Raw genomic sequence first — 27,540 nt, forward strand, 5'->3', positions numbered from 1 at the left:
CATCCATTCATTAGCTTAAGCGCTAATGATTTGGGAAATGTTTAAATGGAAATAAACATTGAGATCATTATTTTATGCTATAGATTAAAAAAAAACAACTGAGTTTGAATGTTCTCAAATCTGTCACCTGGGAGTTTGGAGGTTTGCTGTTAAACTGATTTAAAAATGTGAAGTTTGAGTTTGATAGTGGATTTCCTGTGCATGATACCATCAGGGATACATATGTTTTCAACATAAATCCACATTACACTGAATTTACAGCTATTCAACATCCTTAAGTAAGATGTAAGACTGTAAGGTTTTCCTCCCTAGAAATGTACCCCAACATTTTTATTGTAGTTCAGCCAGCATTTAAAAGATTTATGACACAAAAAGCACACATTACACAGCTGACGAAGTAACACATTTAACAGGACGCATTAGGAGAAAGAGAGAAACCCTTATTTCAGATAGAAGACATTTTATTTTCCTTTCTGTGTTTCTATAAATATGAAGCCCTTATCTAATGCTGCTACTCAGCAGAAGATAACTTCATCTCCCTGAAACATAAAACACTTTGTTTAATAGTTTATGCAACACTGCAGTGTGATCACAATGATTTAAAGGAGCAGTTTGCAGTTTTCCAACCTTACTGAACCTTTCAAACCACTGAACTATATCAAATATCATGAAATCATTGCTTTGTTGACCTGAGTATTGCTGAAAATGATACTGAGTCTAGTTTATTTACTCGATGTACCATATCCTGTACTCAGACAATAACAGTGTTCAGATCAGTTATATTAATCTGTTCTAAAAGTAATGTTTACTATATAATTGCACTTTTTATATTTCACATGTAATTTCTGTATAATGGCATTACTAATAAAAAGAACTCATATTTAATGATTTTATAAAAATCAGAAACACTCAGTAAAAGCCTAAGCTATGATGGTGGGCCCAAATCCTGATACGATCTCAAATGGAAAACGTTGGCCATTTCTTTCATTTTAGGCCCCTGTGCTAAGTGCTAAGTGCTAACATGTCATCTCAGGAGCTGTTTAAATAAACTTTCTCTGCATTTTTGTTAAAATAACATCTTAAGCAAATACACAATACAAGCAATTAACCGTCTCTATACAGATGACAATACTGTAGAGGAGAAGAAGCATTTAAATTCCCTCCGCCATCATTTGTTTGGCTGTTGTGCCACTTTGGGGCAAACTGCTGCTGTATAATGAGGGTTTGTCAGTGAGTTTTAAAATACCTTTCTCATGTTTTAATTATTGTCTTAAAAATATGATGAAACTAATAAACAGACGTGTATCCTAATGCAGCGGTCCCCAACCTTTTTTGCACCACGGACCGGTTTATGCCCGACAATATTTTCACGGACTGGCCTTTAAGGTGTCGCGGATAAATACAACAAAATAAAACTAGTACCGGTACCGAAAAAAAGAAGATTTATTCATAACACACGTGAAAACACCCAGGAAAACCGAGTTAACGATAAAAACGATAACAAAACGACGCTGAAAACCGATAAAAACCCTGAAAACCATACATTTCACACCTGAGCCTCAACTCTCACGGCCCGGTACCAAACGACTCACGGACCGGTACCGGTCCGAGGCCCGGGGGTTGGAGACCGCTGTCCTAATGTTAATTTGAATAGTAAAACTTGATAATTAGTAAACCAGACAGCACCAAAAACAAGCAAATTGTGATACAGCAGGCACATGTTCTGTAAAATAAATAATAAAACCCATGGACCTTTTGGAATAATTAAAAAGAAATTTGCAGCCGTACAAAACTGATCATCGCTTAAAGTGAATATTTAATAATTTGATAAATTTGACCTGTGGATATTTGATTTTGCGCTAATTATCCATAAACTCAAATAAATCACTGCTAGAACATGAGGCTGTTTTCAAACTGCAGATTAAAATGAGACCTGGTTTTGACCAGAATTCACTTCAAAAACATGGAGTACCAGTGCTTATTGGTCTCTGTCATAGACATTAAATTGGTGTTAAATTGGAGTTTTGCTTTTCGAACTATGACATGAAACTGATGCCTAAATATGGCTGAACAAAAACAAGTTTATGTCTTCTTGAACTGGGTGTAAAACTGATTTGGTTTAGTGAAGCTTAAAGGCTCCAAGGATGTCATGTGACCACCTCCTGCATGTTTTAAGTAAATAAAGCTGGAAACAATAACAATTTCAACCCTGTCATATGTGCTCTGAGAGCCTGAAAGTTAAAAAGTAATCAGAATATAAAGGTCAAATTTCAGATGACTTTATTAAATAAACTAAAACTCTTATACAAAAAAGAATGAGCTGATTTTTAGGGAGTTGGGTTGGAGGCACTGATTTGTTTTCCTTGGTAGGCTGTGCAGTAAATATGGCTGATGTTACCTTTAGCTTTGATTCATAAGAACGCAGAGCACAAACCATACTCACTAACTGGAGGTTTGAATCCTGACAAAGTGCCTTTCTGTAGCTGGAAATTATAGTTATATTAGGATTATTTGACTACTCTGTGAAGGTTATTTATATGTTACCAAGCTGCTGTGTTGTTGCTGGTGTAGGCATTTTGAGTAACAGAGTCCAAAAGCTTTCTCATTCTTGGTGTTGATGCCCCATGTATTATTGCCAGCGTTATGAACTTTGGTCTCCACAGAGCAAGGCTCGTGTTTTTGGTTTGACAGCTTATTAAAAATATATTTTTTATCTTGTTGGTAGACCGTCCCGCTGCACAGAAGCATTTACACATTTATCAGTTTTTGCCAGCAGACAGAATCGACGAGGAGGCACCTTCACGCAAAACAAACCTAAGAGAGCCATTAGATGTTTTTCCTCCTCAGGCGTGGGACCTAATTATGCTCCATCGCTATGTCCAAGCTGTAATGCGGAGGGATGACATGAGAAGGCGTGCAAACTTTAGCACAGATTTGTCCAAAAAGCGAGAGCTGGGTTTGGGTTGTTGTGCTTCATTGCCATCGGTCACATCTGTTTGTTTCTTCTGTGCTCACATATAGTGTGTTTTAATACAGATTAATTCACATTAAGCTGATCTCATCCACATACTTTTCCTGTTTCTGCTGTTAGTTTGTGAAAAGACTGTGAAAAGTGACACAAATGTGGCCTATTAAGACTACATTGTTAACAAGCCATATGTTGCCACTTTGCACTGCTAAAATCTTGATTTTATAACCATGAGGTCCTCCGATAAAATCACTATACACATAAATTAAAAAAAATAAGATGAAAACAACAGCTGTCTTGTGATTTTGGTCACATTTACATGTGAAATGATCCCACAAAGAGCACGTTCTCCTTCACATCTATATCTTCTGCCCTGCGGTCGAATGCGTGCTGTGTGCTGTCTCTCGTCTCTGTTTGATTTAAAGCTCCAAACAATCTGTTTAGAACAACAATGAAAACCTTGAAAATGAATGAATATTGGAGCTTTAGGCTGAATCCTTTGACTGGTTGGTTTGGGATCAACTGCAGCTGTTTAACAGAGTGTCACAGCAACTGAGAAGGACCCTGTTTTGGTATGACTGTGCAGAAATGTCCCAGACTTGGAGGGCTTTGCCGAGGATGAGCGGTTCCTTTCTTTAGGGGTCAGACTGATACAACAGCACAGCAACCTTTTGTTCCAGCTTTGCTCAAACGCTGCGGGCTGTTTATTGTCTATTTTCTGTTTCAATTTGTCTATTCTGCCCCTGTTTCTACCTCTATCTCTTTCATCCCTCTGTTTCTCCCTCTCACCATGTCACACCATCTTCTTTCCTTAGCATTGTTTGTCAGCTGGCATGCTGAGTGCTGTCAGCCTATCACGGATACTCGCTGTTTATTCATCTTTATCTCTAAAAACAGGAAAACCCTTCAGTTTTTTATCCTGTTGTGTGCAATCTGTCCTCGCTTTCATATCACCGAGCATGACGCGTTTAACAGGGCAGTGGCTCTGCTGTTGGGAATGTGCCGGTTTTATCAATGGGTCTTTATTTGACCCGAGCTTCAGTTATGCAAAAACCTTGTGGTTGGGTGACTAATGTTCTATTTTTTTCCCCGGTTTATTTTTTGTTTCATTATTTTTCTGTGTCTCCTAGGAAACATTAAGAACACAGAGCCGTTGGATTCAAAGCGGCAGCGCGTTCACACCTTCTGGGTGACAGCCTTCGACTGTGGAAAGAACCGCGCTCAGGCTGACGCTCAGGTTGTTGTCACGGTCAAGCCGTCCTGCAAACCCGGCTGGATCGGTAATTTTTCACACGCACTTCTCTTTTTCTGATCCCAGAACAAGGCCGATGAGACTTTACACATACGTGCGCTTTAGTTGTTTAATCTTCTCCTTTTTTTGTGGTGATGGGGGGGATGAAACTTTCACTTTGATTTAGAAAGTGTGTGGGCTGCCACTTGGATGAATCACCTTTGCATGTTTAGATCAAAAGAACTGTGTTTTAAAGAGGCGGTGTTGAATCTTAGTAATATCAAGGGAAGGTAACTGCATAGTTAAACTGTGACAGTATATTTTTAGATCACACATACGACTACAGCAATGTTACGTGATTTTTCAGACAGTAGATTTCCTGTTTAAAAGAGGAAGTCCACAGAGGAGGTTCATGGATGTAGTGAAGGAGGACGTTAGGGATAGATGGGCTGTATAAATTTAACACGCTTTCCCCTTTTTAGCATGCTGGAGTCAGTCGGCTTTGACATTTTTTAAAGATAAGGGTAGTTGACTCCAAAGCAGTTTTCAGACATGAACACTGGGAAAAACTGGAGAATCAAGTTGGGATATTGTCTGAGGTTGCCTTCTCTCACATGTATCACACAGCAGGGGAATGTTTGCGTCATATTTATTCTCACTATCGTGGTTTAGCCGAGACATGACGCCCACTCCCTCGCTGGGAAATCACTCCACAAATTACCCGTGGTAATTCTCACATGGCTGCAATCAGACACCAGGCAGACTTTGTGCTAGGGGAAGTCGGTGGTTCGAGACATTTAATGTCCGAGTTGTCTGCGTTTGATGTTAAAGGAGTGTAGAAAAGGTCAGAAGGGCTCAGATGTTAAAGGTGAAGCGGGTATTGATACTTTTTTTTCAGGATGGACCAAGCGTGTAGAGTACACCCCTGGGTCAGGCAGCATCCCTCTGTTCCCGAGCCTGCATTTGGAGACCTGTGAAGAGACCGTGTGGAACATCCAGGCCACCGTAGAGCTTCAGACCGGCCACATCGGGAAAGGCTGTGACAGAGACAGCTACTCCGACAGATCTGTGCGACGTCTGTGTGGTGGGTTCAGGCTTATGACTGAAAACATGTTAACCTTTTGACATCAGATCCGTTATTTCTATCTCCTCCCTTTTTTGTATCAGGTGCTGTCAGGGGCGAAGTCGACCTGCTCCCACCTCCATCTCCTGCCGCTAACTGGACTTCAGCGCTGCCCACTCTCCCGTCTTCTGACTCATCTCTGATCTTCTCCTTCAACGGCTCCAACCACGTCGCTGTCGTGCCCGATTCGGTTGTGTCCGCACTATCCGGCGACCACTTCACCCTCCAGCTGTGGATGCGCAGAGGTGGTGCCAACATCCAGCCTGCGACCACGCAAACCAGAGGAAATCGCAAGGAGGAGGAGACTATTGTCTGCAGCACCGTCAGGAATGGTAAGCGCTGTCCCTCGCACATTAATTTAGCCTATCGGACTGCGAGTGATGTTGTGGTTATAAATGGTTTTGCTTCTTCACTTTTCTATCCACTCCTCAGTCATCTAAACCCTTAGAGGGCACCATTTTATCACGTGAGCTTCAGGGAAAATCATGCCCTGAAAAAAACTGTTTAAAGCTACTATCAAGGTGCTCTTGAGAGAGGCACTTAACCTCCAGCTGCTCTGCTTGTGCAGCCAAGTGGAAAACAGAAGAAGAGTAAAATACTGTAATTGTGCCAAGAACAATATTATGGGTAATGTGAATATTTTCAGCTGTGTGACTTTGTATGGGTGCAGTTTTCAGCAAACTTTCCTTTTTGATAAAATTCACAGGTGAGAAAAACATGGTGGAGTTTCAGATTGAATGTAAACTCACGTCGTGCCTCTGCACCAGCAGCAGAAGCTGGCTGGTCCTTTTTCTTTTCACCTCGTCCGCCTGTCCGTGTGTCCCATTCTCGTGAGCGTGATGTCTTAGCAGTGTTTGAGGGAATTTGGCACAAAGATTCACTTTGACTCAAAGATGAAATTATAATTTTTTTTGTCTGTTCTTAAACAAGTTCAATAAATGTGTTTGTGTTTTACTCAAGAATTAATATGCTAATTATTGCATACAGTTAGATCCATAATAGGTTGGACAAAGACTCTATGTACATATGTGACAAATAAAACGAAGACTTTCAGCTTAAATTCAAGGGGTTTAACAAAAGTATTACATTAACTCTTTACAGCCATGTTTACACACAGTGCCCTGTTTTCAGAGGCTCTAAAATTATTGGATAATTGACTGATGAGCTTTTTCACGGCTAGGTGAGGCCTGTTCGCCTGTTATTTCATAATAAATGAAGCAGACATAATATCTGAAGTTGAGTCAAAGCATTTACCTTGTATTTTATGGCTTTTTACTGTATTTTTTTAAAATATGAGACCCAAAGACATATCAGTACGAGGGAGGGAGGCCATCACTGGGCTGAAAAGCCAAAATAAATCAGAGAGATTAAATAAGCCTTAGGAGTGTTTAAATCGACAATTTGACACGTTATGAAACACCACAGAAGACCACAGAAGCCAATGAAAGTGGATGATGACAGTATTTTTTTTTTTCATGGTTAAGAAGAACAACCAAGCCATGAAAACTCTCAAAGAGGTATCTGTATCAGTGTCAAGGTCCACAACCAAGAGAAACCTTCATTAATGTAAATACAAGCTGCAAACCACTGGTAAAAGAACGCGAAGGCCAGGTGAGACTTTCCCAGAAAACATGTAAAAGAGCCTGAAAAGAAAATTTGGCCAGATTACACCAAGATGAACTTGTAGTAGAATGACGGTAAAACAGAAGCATCATCTGTTAAACATGGTAGAGGCGATGTTACGGCCTGGGCATCCATGGCAGCTAGTGGAATCTTGCAGCTAGTGTTTATTGATGATGTGGCCACAGATAGAAGTAGCAGGATGAATTATCAAGTGTACACGTTTAGATTCAGACTGCAAAACTTATCAGACAGCACTTCACAGTGCAAATGGATAATGAGTCAAAGCAAATAAAGAGTTTCTCAAAGCAAAGAAATGTTATGTTCATCAATTACCAATTTATTGAAGAATATCAATGAGTTGATATTCGTCATCAGAGCATGTCAGAGCAAGGATGTGACAAAGGACCAGGAGGAAGACACGGACAATTTAAACACAAGGCATTTAGGTGAGGGGTAAACAGGTGGGAGACACAACAGGAACAAATCAGGGATAACGAGACACGGGAAGTAAAGCTAGACACAGGGCACAGGAGACCAAGGACTAACAAAATAAAACGGGAAAATACTACACACTGAATCGCAGAGGAAAACTCGACAAAGCACAGGGAACACAGACGAGGCCGATAAAACAAGACAGGACAGAAAACAACAAACTTTAAATCAGAACAGAAACCAAGAACAAAGGGCTAAACACTGAGGAATTATAACTAACTCGACACAAAGGGATACAAGACAAAACACAGAGGCTGGATTAGACCAGACACAGAAACATAAGGGAGGCAAGGAAACAAACTGAAACCAAGAACAGAATTAAATGCGAAACCTAAACCTGGGAACATAAATACGGAGAAAAAAATCAGGAAATGATCTAAAAAAAGACACAAAACTCAAAAGTTGGATTCTTAGACCCAGAGACTGTAACAACTGAAGGCAAAAGGCAGAAAGACCCACAAACAGCAGCAACCAAATCTGGCCGAACATCTCAAGGGAGGAAATGCAGCATTTGGTGATGTCCATGGGTTCTAGACTGCAAAGGATTTTCATCCAACAACACACTGCAAATTCTTGCAAAATCCCTTTAATTAAAGCTGGAAGTCTGCACTTTAATCACATCTTGATTGATTTATAATCCACTGTGCAGAGGGAAAACTACAGAAACTGTGTATTTGACCAACAAATGATTGCCCCAACTGTAAATCTTCTGTGCTACCATGTTGAGGATGTGCATACAGATTCCATGTATTAGAATATAGCTTATTTGCCACCACATCCATATTATGAAGCACCGTCTACTGTCAGAATCACTGGCCGCTCCACCGGCTGGTGAATCCACACCACAGCAAACCCATTTTCCCATTTCTTCTTTATTCTCCCAAAGAAACGCTGGATAATTTTAAGAAGTTCTGACAGGCCTGCGCCAATTATCTTCTGTTTTTCTGCTCTCCTGCTCCACAGATGACTCCTTCTCCCATTACTCCCTCTCCGTCCACGGCTGCCGCCTCTCCCTTTTCTACTGGCCCGACGTCTCAGCCGCTCGCCCCGTCAAGTTCTTGTGGAAACTGGAGCAGGTAACTGAAGGGAAGTGCAACGCTCAGCTTCGATGCTGTCGTTTGCACAGTTTCTTCTTTATCTCCAGTTCGAAATTAAGCTGAAATTGAAGAAAATTCAGTCGTTACTTTTTATGTCTGTGCCATGTCAAACAACAGAACCGTCCCTCGTTGGAAATTTAGCTATTTTACAAATGAGAATATATGCAGAGCGAGTGAAATGACAACCCTATTGTTTATCTAGATAAAAGGCTTTTTATTTCATCTCCCAGGCTTTCTCTAACGAGATCATTTAAATGTTTCATGCTTGAAGAGGATCTGTGCGTCATCCGTATTTACAAAATCAATTTCTGTTCGGACTATTTTGTGCAGTCCGTTCCCAGTAAAAAGGAAATGGAACAAAATGGAACTCATTTTCTGTTCTGATCACACCGCATCTTCTTCCATTTTCAGCACCGCGGTGAAACGCGCAGTCTCAGCCGAGTACATGAAGATGTTTGTGTTGCTGCACGAACCTTTTATGTATCACAACATACTTCTTGGCTCTAAATCTATATCTTTCATCATAAAGCTACCCGTGAGGTTAAAAGTCCAGCATGCATCAGAATACATGAATACAAGTAGCGAGGTCTTTCGGCACACCTGTATACCTGGATGCATGCGAGGCTGTGGTTTGGTGTACGTGGTGGAGGGTGATCGGGGTTTGTTTTGATGGAAGCCACCAGTCTCAGACAGATTGAAGTCACATGGATTAAAGGATGCTGAGCTGATACAGAGAAGATTTGTTAAATCCCCCTGTCTGGACCTCAATATCTTATTACCCTGTCTTTCTTTCCTACTCCCTCTGCCTTTGTAATTCCCCTGTCATTTGTGTGCTGTATTCCTTCAGGTTTCACATCACTGATAAAGAAAGTTTATCACAGCAAATGTCTGCAGGAATTCACCCGTGGTGGAAAGTATATTTATAAATATATATAAATACTCAAGTAGTAGAATCATTTGGATTAAAATTTTGACTTGCAGCTTACAAAAGGAAATGTCTTATCAGGGGAACTTGTCACTTGATTGGACTTTCAGAAGTTCCAAAAGCAAATTTCACCTCAAAACTTTGACTTGAATTTTAACAAGTATTCAATAAGTGGCAAAAACAGCCACAGAGGCAAAGAAAATTTGCATAGTCGGATTTCATTTATCTCATTTCCTACCAACGTGGCAACCTTCAAGGCTTAAAAATATAGGAAAACCAACCCAAACTCCCCAGAAGAAACTGCACGAAACACGAGTCACACCACACACACATGTTAGCATGCCCAACTTCACCTTACAGCTTTACCTTCATAGCATGTACAGGGGTGAATTTCTTTATAACTTTTGTACTGAATCGTGACTTAAAATGAGGGTCGAGGTTGCTGCAGCTGTAGCTGGTAGCAGCTAAGCCTCACCCTGAACTGGACCTCTCTGCTGTTTTTGAGTTGTTGGTGTCTTTTGAAGCATTATTTAATAGATTTATCTGACAAGTATTACGTCTTGTTGTGTAATTATTTATAATAACAGACAATTCAAGATGTCCATCCTGGTTTTAGTCAGTGAGGTTTTATTAGTCTGTTATTTAGTGCTAAATAGCAGGTATATAACTGTCTGTGTATTAAACCCATACAGTCTATGGATCTGGTTCAAACTTACCACTCCACCATCTCATCCAAATGTGGTTCCTTCTTATAAAACCAACACAACACCAGCACTAACGTTTTAGAAAGGGTCTCTCAAACCAGTTTGTGATGTCATAGCGGGGTGTACCCGTCTTTTTATACAGTCTATGTTCCTACCAAGGATATTACAGGTAAAGCTGGATGTGGACAAAACATTTAGGTTAACTAAAATTTAAATAAAATTAAAAAATTTAAAAAAAGCAAACTTGGAAAACTAAACTAAACTAAAAGTATAGAACAAATGTCCTTAGTTTTGGGATTAGGGATTTTTGGGATCTGTACTGATTTTCCTAAATCTTACCTCTGGCATTTCTTTAAAATAACATCATAAATAATACAAACTAAAGCCAACGTAGAAACTAATAAAAAATCTAAATCTAAGCTAAACTGAAATAAGCAAACACACTCTGGAAACTAAATGAAACTAAACTAATTTAAACTGTCCAAAAGAAATAAAAATAAAAATGAATTAGAACATAAAAAACTATAATAACTCTTTCTTTCTTTCCCCATTTTGTGACCCTTTGAACGATTCCAAGCTTTTTGTTCAGAACCACTGAGCTAAACTTTACAAATTACTAGCATTACTTTATTTTTATTAGTTAAAACTGTTTCCTGAACCAGCTACAACAATAATAGGAGACATTTTCGTCTTCAGAGTGTTGTTTCACATACATTTTAATGCTAATACCTGAGCCAAGCTGTTTGATGAGAGGAGAAGTCATGCAAACTCTGCAGGGTTGTAGGGCTTCACAGTATTTTTCCATGGCTGTAGTGGTACTTTTATTTAAATATAGAGTCTGAGTAATCATTCCACCCAGATAATGCACTCATGCTGACTCCATGTTATCTCCCTCCAACAGGTGTGTGACAGCGAGTGGCATCATCTTTCACTCAGCGTCCAGTTCCCATCAGTGACCCTTTACGTGGATGGAGTGACCTTTGACCCCGCCCTCATCCACGACAACGGGGCCATCCCGAACCCCGCCCCGCGACAGCGCATGTTCATCGGTGCCTGCTGGGGTGAGACTAACATGCTGCGCGTTTCATCTCAGCTCAAAGAAAAGCTTTACTTCCTGTCTGAAAGCTGCGAGCAGCAGTTTGAATCCTCGTTTCCGTTTCTCCATCCCTGAAATGTCGTTTAAACCCAACATCAGCAGAGATAGCAGGATGCAATTTCTGGCAAGTTACGAGTCCTCGTGAGGCATCTCGAGACAGGCCTCTGAGACGTTTCACACCGCGCCGTTTCTCCCCTTTATTTCACTCAGTTATAATTCACTTGATGCATCTTGTCTTTGAGGGCTAATAATATAACTGACTTATCAATTATTCAGGGAAGCAGAACAACACGAAGGCCAGACAGCCATCAGCCACTTATACCCGAGCCGCTGGTTAAGATGGGAAGCTCTGGCTGCCAATTAGCAGTGAAAAACACACACGCAATCACTCCGTTTCCTGCGTGGCAGCAGCTGCTGCCGGATAATGAGGAGATGCTGCAATTTTTGAAGATTGTCAACAGTTTTCTTGCTGCCTGTGTTTTTTATTCTCCCTGTCAATCTTTGGTACCCTCAGATTTCCTCTCGCTTGCTCTTCAAGCCCCTCTCGACTGAAAAGTATTTCTTGGAGCGCCTCATTGTTTTCTGTTTTTCTCTTCCCCCTCTCTCTCCCCTCTGCGCCGCTTTCCCTGCAGAGCCTGAGGAGAAGCAGAAGGAGATACTAAACAACACCATCCCAGAGGGTAAAGACTCAGGTGACCTTCTTGTTTCACACTGTTGTCAGCGTGATGGTGTGTGGTCTGCCATTTTGCTGTGTCATTGCTGGTGTAGTTGAAGTTTCATGGGATGATGTTATGTGTGTTCACACCTTAGTGAAGTATGTTGGCAGTTACCATGGCCTGTTGTCTGGGGTGACGGTGCGTCCTGGCAGCGTGGAGCCTCACAGCGTGGTCGAGTGCCTGTACGCATGCAGGGAGGGGCTGGACTTTGGCGACCTGGAGACTTTGGGCTCTGGCATGAAGGTAACAGCTAAGGGAGCTCTAGGCTGCCAGGTCACACACCTCCAGTTATTCCCGTCTGGGAAAGTCACTTAATATCCACATTTCAAACACATCTCTTCTACAGCATGCCACGCTTTATTCTCCAAATCTTTTTTGTCTGATGCCGTGATGGCTGAGGTTGTTTGTGGTTCATGGTTACTTTATATGCAGTGCAGCTGGGATATGACAGAGACACTGCATGGAAATAAACAACATTATCCTTGAAAGTACAAATCGTATAACAGTACAGTAAACTGTAAAAAAAATATTCCTTAAATGTGGAAGATGAATCTTAATTTTTCTATAAAAGACAAATACTGCATCTTTCTTGTAAGTTTTTAGACCTGCATTTAAATAAAATCAAAATAATGATAAAGTATAATTCAGCTCTTTTTCGGCTTCTGAAGTCCCGAAATCCTTGCAAACTTAAAGTGTCTCATATAAAAATCCCAAATGTTCACTTATTGAGGAAAACATCTGGATATCGACCATTTACAGAAAAATCACATCAGTTTATCCATCTTTACAACATTCCCTGTGTTTGGGACAGCGTGGCATTGGAGTGGTTAGCAATGTCGCCTCATCGTGAGAAGGTTTCTGGTTCAACCCTCAGTTGGAGCCTCACTGTTTGACACTTGGTTTTGTCCAACCTTCTCCCACAGTCCAAAGACATGTTAATTAGTGATTCTAAATGAATATATGTTTAGGCTGTGCTTTAAGTGCTCAGTAAGTCCAGAAAAATACTGTATAAATTCAAGCGTGTTACGTCATGTTTTATAATTCACACTTGTGTGTTTAGTTTGTTAAGCAGGTTGCATCTTCGGTGCAGAAAAAAAGGTTGCAAACGAGGTCATCCCACACTTAATGTGCACACACTTAAGTCTTTTTTTTTTTTTTGCTTGGTTGAAGACACAGGTGTAGCATCTTCACAGCTCACCTGAGCAATGCTCCTTAACTTTTTTGCTGTTTAAAGACAAAATGAAACAAAACAATAAGAATTGAAACCATGTATTTGCTGGTTGGATAATCCATATTGATTTTTAAGCTTTAGTAGCTCCATTCATCACCAAACATTTGTAATGCGCGAGCAGATAAATGTTCAATAACTGTGCAAAGTTATGATTTTGACCTAAAGTAGGGGTGGGCAAATAATTTCCCTAAGAGGCCACGTGAGAAACCACGAAGAAAAAATCCACCTTAAATGCTATGGTCTTTGCTTTTAAAGCAGAATTGTGAATTCAGTCATTTTCTCCTCTATTCTGTAGCTTTTAAGACTAAAAAGCAGCAACATCTGCTTTAAATAATTAGGAGGATGCTAGGGATAAGGTAAGATGGAGGTAGATGATGTGCTGTGGCGACACCGAAGGGAGCAGCTGAAAGATGTAGAAGAAAAACATACTTGGCACCAGGTCCATTGATATTTGTGTAGTATGTCAACCATAGGAACAGTAGCTACTTAACTCTACAAACAGGCCACTGCTCAACCATACACATGTGCATGTTGTTTGCTTTGATGCTGAAAGCAGAGCTTGCAGACACCTAAGCAAAGATCTGAGTGTGATTTTTGTCCTCTACAATATATTTGCACTTAGTTGCATAAGTAATTGGACAATGACACTTTTCCTTTGTAATTTTTCCTCTGCACACCACTACATTGTGTTTAAATCAAACAATGAGCATGTGATTGAAATGCAGACTTTCACTTTTAAATCAAGTGGTTTGACAAAAGAACTGCATTCATTTAGGAATTACAGCCATTATTGTCTAAAGTCTAAAGGGATGCTGATGCAAGTGAAGGAGGCTCCAGATACTTATGGACATGACTCTCTGCGTGCCATTGTGACTTTTTTTTCATCATATTAATTCCAACCATGAATTTTTCTATTTCTCCTGCAACCTTTCATATTATTTACAGGAATCTGACCACTGATGTTGCAAGGATAATGGAAAGTGTAGTACCATTTCTGACCCCTGAAAATGCTTTTCTTTTGTTTTTTGTTACATTATACGTTTTGACTTCATTGTAATTTTCCACTTGACATCCCTACATTGTTTTACAGTGAATATTTACTGCTGCAAAAGCACTGAGGCAGATACTTAATGCCCAGAATGATGACGAAAACAGCTTAACTGCTGGACACGAGTCGGGCTCACTCCTTTTTGTATGAAAACTGCTGAAAACAATTAATGACATTATGATGAAAAAGTGTTCTTTTATCAAATCAATGGTCGGATAATGGTCATAAATGTGCCCACTCTGTCGTTCTAGTGAGTAAAATAGACTTGTTGTTTAAGGATTAACATGAACGGTCCATACCTGCCGGGAGCTTTGATGTAAATTAATATGAGCGTCCTTCTCTTTTGACCCTCCAGGTTCACGTGAACCCCAGCCAGTCTGTGTTAGTGCTGGAAGGAGACGACATCGAGAGCTTTAACCGTGCAGTGCAGCAGGTCACGTACAGAAACTCTCTACGCTTCGCCACCCCTGGCGTTCGTCCGCTCAAGCTTACCACCTCCCTCAGGTACAAAAACACAAAGATGAGTGTGCATGAACCTCAGTAATATTACATGTAAGACTGAGTTATAAAGACGTGCTGGTTTCACACTCCTGGGCCAGAATGTAATTTAAATGCAAGGATGCAATCAGGAACCTCTTGCAAGACAAATTTGCTATCTGACTACATTCAGATTGTCCTTTGAGTGGAAACAGAACATTCGTGCTATTTAAACAGAATTGGAGAAAAGCAGGAAACAAAGAGGGGCAGTGAAACATGACAAAGGCAGAGAGGAATGTAAATCAGCACACTGGAAATCTCCCAACAGCAGAAATTGAGTTTGAGCAGCTGAACTTGTCAGATGAAGTGTCACTCACTGCTGCCTTCTCCTCTGACATTGAACTCATCAAACGTGGACCACGCCTCGGCCGTGATAAGGACTGACGTGTGATGAAAGAGGCGATTACGTAGTGAACAAGGTGTCTCAAAACAAGCGATAACAGGGAATATCTTATCTCTCTTATCCATTCAGCCACCCAGTAACTGCTTTGGTAAACAAAATCTTTGGGGGGTTTTTAATCGTTGTTCTTTATTGTAAAGCAGCCATTAAATAATTACCCAAATGGAAACGTTATCTTTACTATTTGCTGTAGATGTTGTCGTTGATATGCACAACACACCGCTGCTCAGCTCCTGCATAGTCCGCCTGAAAAATAACCCACATCGGTTCAGTGTTAATCATACTGAGTCACCTGGCTTGGAGATGAAAAGCACACAAACTCTGTTTCCGGGTCAGTGCTCCGCTGTGCTTAACAACTGTGAACCAGCTCCCAGGCTTTAGCAGCCACTTTTAGCTGATGAAAATTTAATTCAGTCAGGCAGAGCGGCACATATACTTCGTGGTATATTGTGAATTTATACTCAAAATAGCGTCCTTCCCGACAAATCCCATCTGATCAAACTCTAGTGCAGATATCCCTGTTGCCGTCTTTATCGGCTGCTGTTTTAGACACTTGTTTTATCATCGTTATCAGACCAAGAGTCACACTGGAGATTATTTTCCCCAACTAACTGCTTTTAAGTTGCCAAGGATTCAAGGTCATGCACAGATTTTTTTTCCCTCTTAGTTTCTGCTTTAGTGTGCTGGAGTTGTTTATATTTTTTCTTTACTTGAGCATGTTTTATTGCGTGTGTGAAGATTAGACTGATTTGAGGCCAGGAGTTACCCAGATGGCTGAACAGCAGGCCCTTCTGGAGAGGCTGATAGAAGCAGCTGCTCCCTCTGATAGCGGAAATATAACACACAGACACACACACACACACTTACACGTGCAGCTTAATTCCCTTTCAAATACGATGCCGAATTTTAGTGCAGATGAATAAATATGTGTTATCAGTCTGCCATCCATCTGATTTACTCTTCTTTTCTGGCAGGAAAATTAAATTTGTAAGAGCGGAGCCGCTGAAGTTTGACATTTGCTCTTTTTTTAGTGTCACAAACAGACAGAAGTTAACACGGCTGTGGTGGAAATAGCAAAAGGAGATAGCTGTAGATTTAGATGTTTTTGACACAATCATTGTGACTCAACACCAGGCGATCAAAATGTCAGGACAAGAGAACAAATTCAGTCGTGCAGCAGCAGAGCACACCAAGGGTTGTAGAAAGGTGGTGATCACTAACAGTAGATCTAAGAGTAGGAAAAAAGTGTGGCACAGTCTGTTTTATTTTATTCCCATGGTGCTTCACTCTTTATTGATGTCGAGGAAAGCCCAAGCCCAATGTTCACCCAAGACATCAGTTCACACCGTGCACATGGAAATGTTGCAAAGTTGAAACAGTAAAAAAAATAGATCTTGGTGTTATAGTGACACTTTATGCAAAGGAAAAAAATACTTATTTTAGTTAAATTTGTGTAATTATAAAGCTAATTCTTAGCCACAATTATCACAGGGCGCAAAGAGCTTGTTGTTTATTTCTCTAGAGGTGTGTGAGAGAACTACTGCATGAGTGAAGTGAAAGAATACTCTGTACAATGTCTGATAAATTGTCTTAACTCCTGCTACTAGAGTCTGCATCAGTAGTGTCCCAAACCCTTAGGCCCTCGACTATTTTTTGTGAATTTCACTTTTAAAAAAACATCCCCTGATCAGTAAGAAGTCCACAACTGTATGGTCAAAAGAAACAACTATGGCCTGAAAAAAAAAAAAAAAGGACACAGTGACATATTTAAAACTTACAGCAAAACTCAGACTTTTTACTTCTGCCCCATTAAACTGTACTGAATGGCTCAGTCGCACGGCTCAGTTGCAACTAGGAAACGTTAGTAGTTTCTTACTGCATTGAATGTTTTTGCTAGAAACCAACTGGTTGCCCATAGAGTGAACATGCAGCCTCCTTTAGTCAGAGGGAAATGGTACAGGTTGCCTTCATGGAGGCAACCTGAGTCAGAAGGTTTGCAGTCTAATTTATAAAAGCAGATGAGCAAAACTTGTTAATGACACTTTTCTTTTCAACAGAGGATTCGATTGAACTGGTTGTATTCTAATAACATTCGTCTAAAAATAAGGAGAAATTTCTGACTTTTTGTTTCAAATCTGAGGTTCCTGCTGGACTCTGAATAAAAGGCGTTACTTTGAGTTTCTGTGTATTTCAATTGCAAATTTCCTATTAAAAGAGAGTTTGTCCTTCCCCCTGTCACCAAGTGCTTCCTCATTGTTGGTGTTTTCTGTGTATTACTGTAAGGCCTTTATCTTGAGGCAACTGTTATGATTTGGCAAGATATAAATATTATATTACAAAAAGATTACATTTCAGATCACATCCAGTTGAGAATTCATGGCAGACTCACTCTGTCTTATTGCTGGTTTGTTGCAATTTGGACACACCAAAGTTTCTTTGAATACAGCAACTGACTGCACGTGGTCACAGATCTGTTCCCCATCTTCAAAGAAACTATTTCAGTGCCAGCGAGAGTTCGATGTACACATTCACAATAGTTTTGGCCATGCTGCAGTCTCCAGTCACTGTTTCTCCTACAGTGACTGCAACATTAGGGAATAAACTAAATCATTTTGACATGAGGTAGGCCTCAGTCGCACAGGTCTAGAGGGATGGTCGTTTACCCTCTGGCAACCATAGATCATAGGCAAAAGTCTGTATTTCCCAGCTGGTTTATGGTTGTTTCTACTTCAAAGAGGGTGATGAGCTAAAAACCTCCTTTTGAGGTCTTTGGTCACCAGCAGATAGTCACAATCGTGTGAACAATGCCAACTTGTCTGTAAAAACTCACAAGCACCACTGAAACTTGACAGTGTGACACAAACCAAGAACAGAGCATGTTCAGCTTCAAAGTAAAAGTTGTTGTGCCATCAGTGCACATTTTTCCCCTGCGAATGGTGGTTTCGAGGGGTTGCCAACCGGCCTCTCAGCCTTTGTGACTGAGACCTTTGTAATTACTGATGTTAGTGGACTGAAAATTCTCAGCTGCATCTCTGCATGATTTAATTTAACTAAAAAGAAGCAAAGTCATGTTACATACAAATTTGAATCACAGCCTCTTCACTGAATGCTCAACAGCCTGAAGACTTCTAAAAAAAAAAAACGAGGCACACTTAATAACTGATGGAGGTTTAATGTCAGTAAAGGAACCTTGACTCTCCACCTGAACTATTGGCAGTCAAGGTGCCTTGTGGGTAATGTAGGCATTGTGTTATGTAGCGCTGAAAGAAATTGTGGAATAAAAAAACAAAAATATATCTGGATCTGATGCATCTGTTTAGATATTTTTTAAAAAGTGTTGATTGTCAGTCTGACAGTGTTATCCAGGGAGTACTCCAAAACCAGTGACCTGTGAGGATGATGGGCAGGAATGTGTGAATCAAATCTCACTGAAATACAAAATATCTGCCACATGGTGACACAAAATGTGAGAAGATATCATCAAACTTAAGATTCATCCTCTGTAAACCAGGCCACTACCTGCAGAGATATTTGAGTCTGGACCAAAGCAGTGGAAGTTTATTTAGCATACACCAACGACATTACCTCCCTCTTACCCTTCTGACTTCCTGACAGATGTTTCAACGAGGAGAGCTGCCTGTCCCTGAAGCAGCTCGAAGGATACTTGGTGGTTCTTCAGCCTGACGCTCCTCAGATCTCTCTGTCTGGGGTTGGGCCGCATCTGGCCCGTCCAGCTCCTGAGTTCGAAGGTCCCCGCGGCGTCCCTCTCTTCCCCGAACTCCGGATCGTCTGTTCCCTGTCTCATGCTGTCAACACAGCTGCACAAGGGATGGAAGGTGGAGGTGAGTCACCCGTCGTCTCTAGTCTGATTTAAGGAGATTTAACAGCAGATTCTGTAGTCTGCACACATTTCTGTCTGAAAAGCGTTAATTGTGTCATTATTTGAGTTTGACCTCCAACATTGTCTGCTAGCTCTGATGTCCGATGCTGTCGCTCACACTTTGGATGGCTGTGAGGTCCAACCACTGGGGGAGGAGCTAAATCCAGAGAGAGAGGAGCTTCTGGTAGACATGGATGTTGTGCGAGAGAGAGGACTAGAAATCATCAATACTACTGCTTATATTGCCATCACAGGTACAGCTGTGCATACACCTCTGTTTTTAACCAGACGTGCTTTGTTTAGGTATGAAAAGTTAGGCAGACTTAGGGCCATAAAACCATCATTTATTAGATAATTTGAATTTAGTTGTTCCCATGTCTCTGTTTTAATGTTCCTCATATTAGCATTTCACAGTTCAAACTTAACCTTCTTATTGGTATAACTTGGTTTATGTCACAGGAAAGGAAAACATGTCATAGCATTGTGATTCAAATATTGCTAAGTCTTGATTGGTGCCAATCCTTATAATAAAAAACCCTCATTATAATTAATATATTAGGTTGCCATGAAGTTTAAAACAAAAGCTAACCATCTGATAAGAGAGAGCGACTAATCAGTCACTCCTTTTTAATCTCCTCCTGTTGTTTCTCCTTTGTCTCTGCATTGACTTCTTGTCTTTATTTCTGTGCTGTCCTTTTTCCTTTGTTTGTGTTTTGCACCTCCACAGGTGCCGAATCTATCTCTGTGTATGAGGACGTCCTTCGCTCTGTCCGCTACCGACTGGCTAAAGGCTCAGCTCGCTTTGAGAGACGATTCCGCCTGTCCTGTTCTGAGATGAATGGCAGATACACCAGCAACGAGCTGACTCTGGAGGTGAAGATAACCATCAGCCAGTCACATTAGTCTTTGTCGCTGTCAGAGATGACAATGCCAAAGACTGATGGTCACGTAACATCTGAAATGACATAAAAAGCTTGTCTGTATCATTACATGCACACACCGTTGTAATTCAGGTTAGACCTACATTCTTACAGTTTAAATGAGCCACCACCAACAGCCATATTTGCTGTGGAGAAGCAGGGACTTGCATGATTTTGCCTGTAAGGCAGCATTAGGAGACGTGTGCTCACAATTTGGTGCCAGATGGCTGGATGGCAAAGGACAACATTACTGTTTTTGCCTTCCGGGTGGACGTGTCCCAGTAGCTCTGATATCAAATGAAAACTGTGGATAAGGAGTTACTGCTGACCATTCTCCACTGACTTCTAGTATCAACAAGGCATTTTCTCCCAGAGAACTGACACTTATGGTTGTGTAGGAAAACTCCAGCAGATCAACAGTTTTTGTAATACTCGTCTGTTGGGCACCAACATCCATGACAAATTCAAAATCACTTCATCTTTCTTCCCCATTTTGATGCTCGGTTTGAACTTCAGCAGGTCGTCTTGAGCATGTTTGCGTACCCAAATGAGTTGCTGCCACGTGATTGGCTGAATATATATTTTATTTAACAAGCAGTTTATCAGGTGTAGCTAACAACACCTGAGTGTATGTTCCAATGATAACTGCAATTGGAGATGTTGTGAGGGAGCAACGCAGTTTAACCACACAGCCAGTGAAGTCATTCTTTCTTCTTCTCTGTTTTTAATTCCCTGTAGGTGAACTTCCTCCACTCTTTGGACAGTCTGTACCACCCATCCCACCTGCTCGCTTCCCAGCAGCAGTTCCTCCATCCGTCCCACCATGCTGGAGAGTTGAGTGGACACACCCTACCTAATCCACATCGCAACTCAGGTGACATTTCTGTTTTTTTTTAATAGCACTTTTTTCAGATGTCTTAAAGTCTTTCAGCATGAAAGATAAAATAATGTTGAATACCAAAACATATAAGTAATTAAAACTAAAGTAAATATAAATTGGACTTAAAAACAGCCCAGTGGGTACTTTTTCCAATATTTCTTTTAAAGGTGACTAAGATCTACAAAGATGTTACAATTTAATAAAAAACAATGGCAAAAACACTTCCTACCTTAATTAAAGTCACGGACACTAAATCACACAGGTGATAAAATACTGCAGTAGTTTTTGAAAGTCTGTCCAAACACGCAGACCTCTGAATGTAATCACCAGGATTTAATCTATATGATGAAAGAGCCTTTGAATTTGGTTACAGATATAATGTGTAACCTAATCCGGTGTCAAACATCTGGCCTGGGTGCAAATTTGGCACCCTTTCACATATTTTGCACCAGGAGCATTTTGTTCCAAGTTGTTAAGGATTGAGCAAGTCATGAGAGTGGGTTAAAGTGCTGTTTTATCCATTCAAAGGTCTGAATCATCATGGCTTTTGTAGACGTCTTACTGACACAAAGGCTTTTATGTGATTTACCACAGCAGGATTTCTTTCTGCAATGACAGTAGACTGACTGAATGTGAAAAAAATTGAGACATCTTTGACTTTTTTTTTTAAAACACCTCGGGCTATTCATCATCTATTTTGTAAATGAATGTTTCATTGTAGGGTGTTATGTAATGGTTTTACTGCTCCAGCCCTCTTGAGATCAAATTAGCCTGTGTTTGAACCATAATCTAAAATGACTGTACGGCACCTGTATAGTTTTAACGTTTAGCAAACAAACTTAATTTTATGACTATGAACAAAATTAGATTGTACATATGGAAGTGAGCATTTAAGGCAGGAGGACAGCACACATACAGATGACTCAGAATTGAACTACAGTGCTCCCCATGTACCCCATCCATCGCATGTTTTAATAATTCTGAAGAACAACAGCCACACGAGGCATTGGGTGCCCAGGTAGTTGTGATCAGTTAATTGCTGTGGGAATTTGTTGTTTCATAGGGTGATAATTGGAAAATTGTGGTGTGATTCTTTAATCTGATTGCTCTATTTTATTCCAGTGGTCCCAGGAGCAGCCACCGTCATCATAATGGTGTGCGTAGGTTTCCTGGTTGTGATGGTGATCCTGGGAGTTTTCCGAATCCGCTCAATCCATCGCCGTGGTGAAGGAGCCAGAGGCGGGGCTAAGGAGGGCAGCAGTCAATGGGACGACTCTGCGCTCACCATCATCGTAAACCCAATGGAGGTAATAAAGATGTTTGATTTTCATTCTTTGTCTTATGTTGCCAAAAGTGTTTGCTCGTCTGCCTTCACACGCGTGAACTTGAGTAATACTGCTAATAGCTGACTGTGAAATTCAGAGTATTCCCTCCAAAAAAAACAATAATTATTGATGTGATCACACTTCTTCATCCACTTCTTTTTTCCCCCAGTCCTACGAGTCTCGTATGGGCATCTCTGCCGACACGGAGGGCGAGGGGGAGGAGGATGAGGAGGTAGCAGAGTCACCTGACGACGCGAGCGATGACCAGCGAATCATCATCAAGAAGGAGGGCAGAGACGGCAACGCCCGCCGCTACTGAGCCACACGTATCTCTGCACCCGTTCTCATGGAAACCACAACCCAGCTCACCAGTCACACACTCCAACACTTTTAATATCAACGAACGACTAGTATAAGGAATGTAAGCTTACAAACACGACGCACAATGCAGTCACCGTAATACTCCTGACACCCAACGCCATATGTGACCTACAGCCAACAACAGGCTGCCTCCACCTAAATGTTCAGTGGCACAATGTATACAGCTAATGTAATTTAACCACCTGATTAAACCCCACCAAATTTGTATGTGGTGCACCAGTGCTAAATCACAAAATGGTCATGTGTCTGTATAGTGTAATACTGGTTGAATAAGACTGTTTTGTTTTAAAAAAAAAGAAAAGAAAAAGTAATAATAAGATTGTATTCTATCTTTTGTTATCGAACACAGAATGAGATCTTTACAAAATGGAAACAGGGACAATTTGTTGCAACATGTAGGCCTCGAGTAGATCTGTAGACACAAGCCTCGATCCTGACACATCTGTTCATTAGACTAACCCGAGAAGTCTGCACAAGCTCTTTTCTCGCTCTTTGCATCCTCTCCTGACACATTCCTCGGCCAAGTCCAAACACAGAGTAAAGACAGTGGGGTCAGACATCACGGGGTCACGTATTCATGATAAGCTTGCAGGTGTTTTGCTTTTGTTTCTGTGAGAGCACTTTATATTTTATTAGGAACTTATTTAGCGTCCACTTCATCCTTAACCCAAGCTGGCACTTCTGCAGCGCTCCAAGAAGGCAGACTGAGGGCCACTTGGAGTGGTTTCTACTTCAAAATCGAGTCTTCGCAAAGTTTCAGCTCATGACACAAAATGACAAAACATCACCTCGTACAATAAAGCTGGTGTAACCTGACCTCTGAGCCCCCCCTCCCACACACACACAGTGACCGCTGCAATGCCTCTAAATGACTCTGACTGCACTGTTTGACTCACTGCACACTGCTCTTACAGTAACTGCAAGACGCCACATGCACACACAAACAGAAACACGCAGACACACTCCATAACGCTACCCGTGCTGTTTCCAGAATGTCCGCTCAGCTTGGGCAGTTTTGATTGTATTGATTGTAATGAATTTTCTGTACATACGATGATGACTATTATGATATTATTGTTATTACTATTATTATTGCAGCCACTCTTCTCTTTATCTGCACATTTGGAGAGAAAGCTGATCATCATTTACTTTTCCCCATTTGAGTAATCACCTTAACAGCATCGAAAAACAGTATAATAATAATAATAATAATAGTAGTAGTGATAAGGATGATAATCCCTGGCTTGATGAGTGTCTATTAATTTGTGTGTAATATTGTTGTAATTTAAGAACTTGTCGATATCACAGAAAAAGGAGGGCACATTGTTGTGATACCAAGAAGCGTCTCACTCATTTCATCTCGCGCACTTCTTGCCGATTATTTTTCACATTTCAAAATATTTCTTTATTATTTCTTTTTGAATTTGATTTCCACCACATCCGGTATTTTCGGTTTAATGAATGTACAACCGTGTGCTACTCCTCACCTTTCCCTACCCCACCGCCTTTTCCCTTCACCTCTCCCTCACTGTCCCTCTGTGTCTCTTGCTGTCCGTCTGTGTAGCCTATCAATGTGCAGTGCTAACGCTGTCAGTAAATAAAAGCCTGTTGTTTTTGAGTGTGATGTTAAGAAGGAATAAACATTGCATTGATTAAGAACTTATATTATTACTATGTTACTATTCAAACATTACCTGTAATTATTGATACAATGACAACATGGATTATGCTGACTAATTGTTATTGAGAACTGTCGGAAAACATTGCGAAATTCATAATAAAAACACTATATGACGTCTCCATGAGGGGGTTTTCTTGGAAATAACAATATTGTAAGTATGACTTTGCACATGAAATTTAACCCTGAAGATTGAATCTTATATTACAGATTATGATATGATTATAAAATCTATTGTAGAACATCAGCATAACTTCGTGCTGAAAATTGGGGGGGATCAAGATCTCTGTCTAAATAAATAAATAAATCTGGGTAAATTCCCATATGATTAAACATGCAACTATTTTGCTGGTATTAACCGAATTGAGTAAAGAAATCAACAGCCTATTTATGCAAGATAATTTATAATTTTATTGGGTTTTTTTTTGGTTGGGTCTGATTATCGGGGGGGTCATAACCCCCCTAACCCAACCGCCCCCAACATGTCCGGCTGGATAACCACAAGGCTGTGTGATGAGCCCTTTCCTCTACTCCCTCTTCACCCATGACTGCAGACCTGCCAATGGTTCTAACACCATCATTAAGTTTGCAGATGACACCACGGTGATTGGCCTCATCAATGACAACGATGAGGCCGCTTACAGGGAGGAGGTGGATCGTCTGGCTGAGTGGTACAACACAAATAACCTGCTGCTTAACACTGAGAAGACCAAGGAGCTCATCGTGGACTACAGGAGGAATGCTGACCCACATCCACCCATCTACCTTTAGGGGACGGCTGTGGAGCGTGTGAGCAGCTTCAAGTTCCTGGGAGTCCACATCTCCGAGGATCTCATCTGGACGACCAACTGCTCCAAGCTGGTCAAGAAGGCTCACCAGCGCCTCTTCTTCTTGAGGACTCTGAGGAAGAACCACCTGTCCCCAGACATCCTGGTGAACTTCTGTCGCTGCACCATCGAGAGCATCCTGACCAACTGTATAACAGTCTGGTACGGGAACTGCTCTGCCTCGGACCGGAAGGCGTTACAGAGGGTTGTGAAAACTGCCCAGCGCATCGCCGGAGCACCACTTCCTGCCATAAAGGCCATCTACAGGAAGCGGTGTCTGAAAAGGACTGGGAAAATCATCAAAGACCCCAGCCACCCATCACATGGACTCTTCACCCTCCTGCCCTCTGGGAGGCGCTACAGGAGCCTCCGGACTAAGACCACCAGGTACAGGAAGAGCTTCTTCCCCACAGCTGTCAGACTCCTGAACTCTGCCTCCTGACATCTGACTCACATTAAACACATGGACTGGACATACACACACCCACAACCACCTACACACACACACACACAATGGACAACTGTACCCTCAAACACACAATAATAACATGGACTGAACCACCACTCACAACCACTAGCACTTGATATAGCCTCTGTAGAAATTATCCACATATCTCACTTATCTTAACTGCACTACTGTATAGTTCTGTGTAAATAATCATTCTGTACAATACGATAATTTTTAATTCTACAGCTGTTTATAACCTGCATAGTTCACATTTCTGTATAACTGTATATCTCATATTTCTGTATAGTTTTTCATATTTATATCCTGTTCATAGCCTGTACATAGCTTGTACTCACTACAGCCTGTACATACTTATAGTTATAGCATATTCATAACATACCTCGATACCATGTACAATATAACAATACATAATAGACCCATTTCTGTAATATACTTACATATCTATATTATTGCTAATATATATTTGTAATATATCTGTATCATGGCTAAAGCACTTCTGGATGGATGCAAACTGCATTTCGTTGCCTTGTACCTGTGACATGTGCAATGACAATAAAGTTGAATTCTATTCTATTCTAACCCCCCTGGAAATTACGCCCCTGGCAGAGAAACACTGGGGAACTAGAACTAATATTACTAATAATAAAGACAAGACTACAAATCTGACAGTCAACACCAGAAAAACCATTAAGTCATAACAAGGACCAAACAGTCAATACTAGAATATCTTATGAAGTATCCAGATGTTTGAAGAAGAAAGCAAAAGCTATAACCATAAAACAAACAAGCAACAACAAAAGTAGCTCACGCAATAATTTACCGATTACAAAAAAGAATCAAAATGAAACAGGAAGGTCAGTAGAAAGTTTCATCAGTGGAATAACAAAAGATTTTAGTGCTGGAAAAATATAGAAAATCATTCATGCAGCAATTCTAGACAACAGCTAACAAATAAATAGACATACTTTAAAAAGGTAACTAGAGTAGAGAACTACTCAGAGAAATAACAATTTTGGAAGTTTAGTTAAAGGTTTACATGAAAAATTCAAATACATGATAAAATAGTCAAAAATTCTAAAAATCTGAGCACGTTTTGGATATTTCAAAACATTGGTTATGGTTAAAAGAAAGAACACCCTCTTTCAGTTCTAAGGCTTTATATCAGAACATAAAAAATAATGTAGTCCTTAGCAGTTCTTAAAATGAGGTAAAAACAAACTCAGATGAATAAAAACCCGCCACGTGTCATTATTTAACAAAAACTAAACAGTTGAGGCTTGTAGGCATTCATTTATGCACAGCTCTCTTAAGGTCTCAGCACAGTATTTCAATCAGGTTGAGCTCTGGACTTTGACTGGACCATTGCAACACAGTGACTCTTTTCTTTTTTAAGCCACAGTGTTGTAGATTCCCTGCTGTTCTTTGGACAATTGTCCTGTTACGTGACTCAGTTTATAAAAAGCTCTAGCTGTCAAGAACATGACCTCACATTGGATTCTCTTTTATATCTAAAAGAGTTCATGGTCAGCTCAAAGACTTAAAGGTGCCCCGGTCCTGTGCCTGCAAAACAAGCCCCAATCATCACCGCTTCACTGCTGTGTTTGGTAGTTGATATGCGGTGTTTGTGCTGATAATGCTGTGTTTGTTCTCCACTTTGGTGTTGTCTCTCCAAAGCACAATGTTCCAAAAGCTTTGTGGTTTGTTCAGATGTGGCTTTGCAAACAATAGCCATGCTGCCATATTCTTTTTAGAGAAAATAAATGTTCTCCTGGCAACCCTTCTGAACAAACCATACTTGTTCTGTCTTTTTCTAATTGTACTGTCATGAACTTTAACATTCAACATGCTAAAAGAGGCCTGCAGAGTCTGAGGTGTAGATTTTGGGCACTTTGCAGTTTATCTGAGCATTTTCTGAGTTTTCCACTTGTAAATAATCATTCGATGGGCAACAACAACTGCTTCTCTAAGATCACTGCTAAAATCTTTCCT

General features: G+C 40.7%; 1 protein-coding gene across 2 annotated transcripts in view; it reads left to right on the forward strand.

Annotated features, from left to right (window-relative positions):
- Positions 1-24,377, forward strand: part of clstn3 (calsyntenin 3) — a 30,883-nt gene extending 6,506 nt beyond the window's left edge. Inside the window, exons 6-19 of one of the 2 annotated variants that reach the window (XM_084943430.1) lie at positions 4,099-4,248; positions 5,098-5,283; positions 5,367-5,654; positions 8,401-8,513; positions 11,065-11,224; positions 11,892-11,951; positions 12,070-12,218; positions 14,610-14,758; positions 18,807-19,033; positions 19,164-19,325; positions 19,799-19,944; positions 20,730-20,865; positions 21,994-22,178; positions 22,366-24,377. In XM_084943430.1, coding sequence (XP_084799556.1) covers positions 4,099-4,248; positions 5,098-5,283; positions 5,367-5,654; positions 8,401-8,513; positions 11,065-11,224; positions 11,892-11,951; positions 12,070-12,218; positions 14,610-14,758; positions 18,807-19,033; positions 19,164-19,325; positions 19,799-19,944; positions 20,730-20,865; positions 21,994-22,178; positions 22,366-22,515 — 2,261 coding nt within the window. In that variant the 3' untranslated portion in view covers positions 22,516-24,377. The remainder of the gene's footprint in view (positions 1-4,098; positions 4,249-5,097; positions 5,284-5,366; positions 5,655-8,400; positions 8,514-11,064; positions 11,225-11,891; positions 11,952-12,069; positions 12,219-14,609; positions 14,759-18,806; positions 19,034-19,163; positions 19,326-19,798; positions 19,945-20,729; positions 20,866-21,993; positions 22,179-22,365) is intronic. The other variant, XM_084943432.1, reaches the window with a different exon arrangement.
- The last annotated feature ends 3,163 nt before the right edge of the window (positions 24,378-27,540 follow it).

The sequence above is a fragment of the Perissodus microlepis genome, chromosome 11, assembly GCF_051167445.1.
Source record: "Perissodus microlepis isolate ML-2025 ecotype Zambia chromosome 11, ASM5116744v1, whole genome shotgun sequence".
Classification (NCBI taxonomy): domain Eukaryota; kingdom Metazoa; phylum Chordata; class Actinopteri; order Cichliformes; family Cichlidae; genus Perissodus; species Perissodus microlepis.